Source organism: Rhinatrema bivittatum, chromosome 16 (genome assembly GCF_901001135.1).
Source record: "Rhinatrema bivittatum chromosome 16, aRhiBiv1.1, whole genome shotgun sequence".
In the NCBI taxonomy this organism is placed as follows: Eukaryota; Metazoa; Chordata; class Amphibia; order Gymnophiona; family Rhinatrematidae; genus Rhinatrema; species Rhinatrema bivittatum.
The window spans coordinates 57535067-57537055 of record NC_042630.1 but is presented as its reverse complement, the minus strand read 5'-3'; the positions used below and the strand labels follow the sequence as shown (position 1 = coordinate 57537055).

Genomic DNA, 1989 nt, shown 5'->3' with positions numbered 1-1989 from the left:
AGAATTCAGTTTCATTCTCCCTGGTTCTTAAGACATTGTTTTACCAAAAACATATTGGATTATTTAATTGCCTCGAGAGATATATTCTGGGTAGAGTTTTCTGCTATAACCAAGCGGCTTTACTTTGTGTTCCTTCAGTGAAAGATGCTGGATTGTTTGAAACCGGATCAAAACCCTTTTCTTGTATTGGTCCCAGATTATGGACTATAATCCCTAAAGAACAATGAATGCTTAAAGAATATTTAGGCTTTAGGAAATAGGCTAAACCTTGACTTTTTGTTTCTGCATTTACCTGACAAGTTGTATAAATTATGAGCTATGGCTTTTAATATGTATTCAGTTTGATATTTCAATATGAATGTCTCTTATTTTGTTTTCCTTTGTCATCTGTTATATTTGAATTTTTTATTTATTTCTTTATTTGGATTACAAAATTAGAAATAAAAAATAATTGATATAAGAAAAATATTGAGTATACAAAAATCAGAATTTTATGTTGTATTTCACCTTTGTTCAAAACCATGTTCTGTATTCTATGTTACATTCGTACTCCACCCAAAGCTATCTTGATGGGCGGATAAAAAGAAGGAAGCAATAAATAAATAAATAAATAAATAACCAATGCATTGCTAATGACTGCAAGGTGACTTTCTCTGCTGTCCATACATTGCAGCATCTGGAACTCAATGAAATCTTACTTAACATATACATCAATTCCAGTTTCTTCTTATACCCCCAAGAGAAGAGAGGTGGTCACAATGAAAGTGGGAAACATGACGACGGCGACAGAATTCATTATTCTGGGACTTTCTGCTAATCCCCAGCTGCAGGTTCCTCTCTTCCTGGTCTTCCTGCTCATCTACCTGATCACCCTGCTGGGGAACCTTGTGATTATCACAGTGACCTGTGCTGACCCCCGCCTGCACACCCCCATGTACTTCTTCCTCAGTAACCTGGCACTAACAGACGTCTGTTATAGCTCTAACATTGTCCCAAAACTGCTGGCGATTTTCCTCTCAAGGAATAAGATCATTTCCTATGCTGGGTGCATGGTGCAGCTCTATTTCTTCCTGGACTTTGGTTGCACTGAGGCCCTCCTCCTCACCGCCATGGCTTATGATCGCTATGCTGCAATCTGTGACCCCTTGCGCTATTCCCTCATCATGAATCACAGACTATGTCTGCTGCTGGCAGTTGCTTCCTGGATCATCTGCTTTCTACTATCTGAGCTGATCACAGCTTCTGTCAGTCACCTTTCATTCTGTGCCTCTAATGTGATTGATCATTTCTTCTGTGAGCTCATACCGCTGTTAAAGCTTTCCTGCAGTGACACGGCCACCATCCAAAGCATAATGTTTGTTATAGTTGCATTAATGGCAGTCCCTGCCTTCTTTGTGACTCTTACATCTTACAGTTACATCATCTCCTCGATCCTGAGGATCCGCTCTGCAGAGGGGAAGCGTAAAGCCTTCTCCACCTGCTCCTCCCACCTCACTGTTGTCTCTGTGTTCTATTTCTCCATTTTCTTTGTCTACCTGAGACCCACCTCATCATACTCCCAGGAGCAAGGTAAAATCCTAGCCATGCTCTATGCAGCTGTCACCCCCATGCTGAACCCCCTCATTTACAGTCTGAGGAACAAGGAGGTTAAAAATGCAGTGAGGATGGCCATAGGGAGGTAGATGCTAAAAAAGAGGAAATATCCCTGCAGAGTTGCAAATGGATGCTCATAGTTTATTTTTATTTATTTATGCAATTTTTATATACCGTTACCCGGAACATAAGGTTCCATCTTTACGGTTTACAATCAATTAAGAACAGAATAATACAGTAAAAATCAATTAAGAATAATAAAATAGTAAAATTAATAAAAAAACATTAAATTATCATTAATATAGATAAGAATATAAAATAAAATCAATTAGAAAACTACGGACTTAAATATCAACCTGGGTGTTATTTCCGTAAGCTTGTAAAAAGCACCATGTT

The 1989-nt window shown here is 38.5% G+C and overlaps 1 protein-coding gene across 1 annotated transcript; it reads left to right on the top strand.

Annotated features, from left to right (window-relative positions):
- The first annotated feature begins 758 nt into the window (after positions 1-758).
- Positions 759-1682, top strand: LOC115077722 (olfactory receptor 1L4-like). Its single transcript, XM_029580008.1, has one exon. The coding sequence runs from the start codon at positions 759-761 to the stop codon at positions 1680-1682; it is 924 nt and encodes a 307-aa protein (XP_029435868.1).
- Positions 1683-1989: the final 307 nt, after the last annotated feature.

Bases quoted from the DNA above. Each gene is read 5' to 3' on its own strand.
- LOC115077722 (XM_029580008.1), top strand. From the start codon at position 759: ATGAAAGTGGGAAACATGACGACGGCGACAGAATTCATTATTCTGGGA.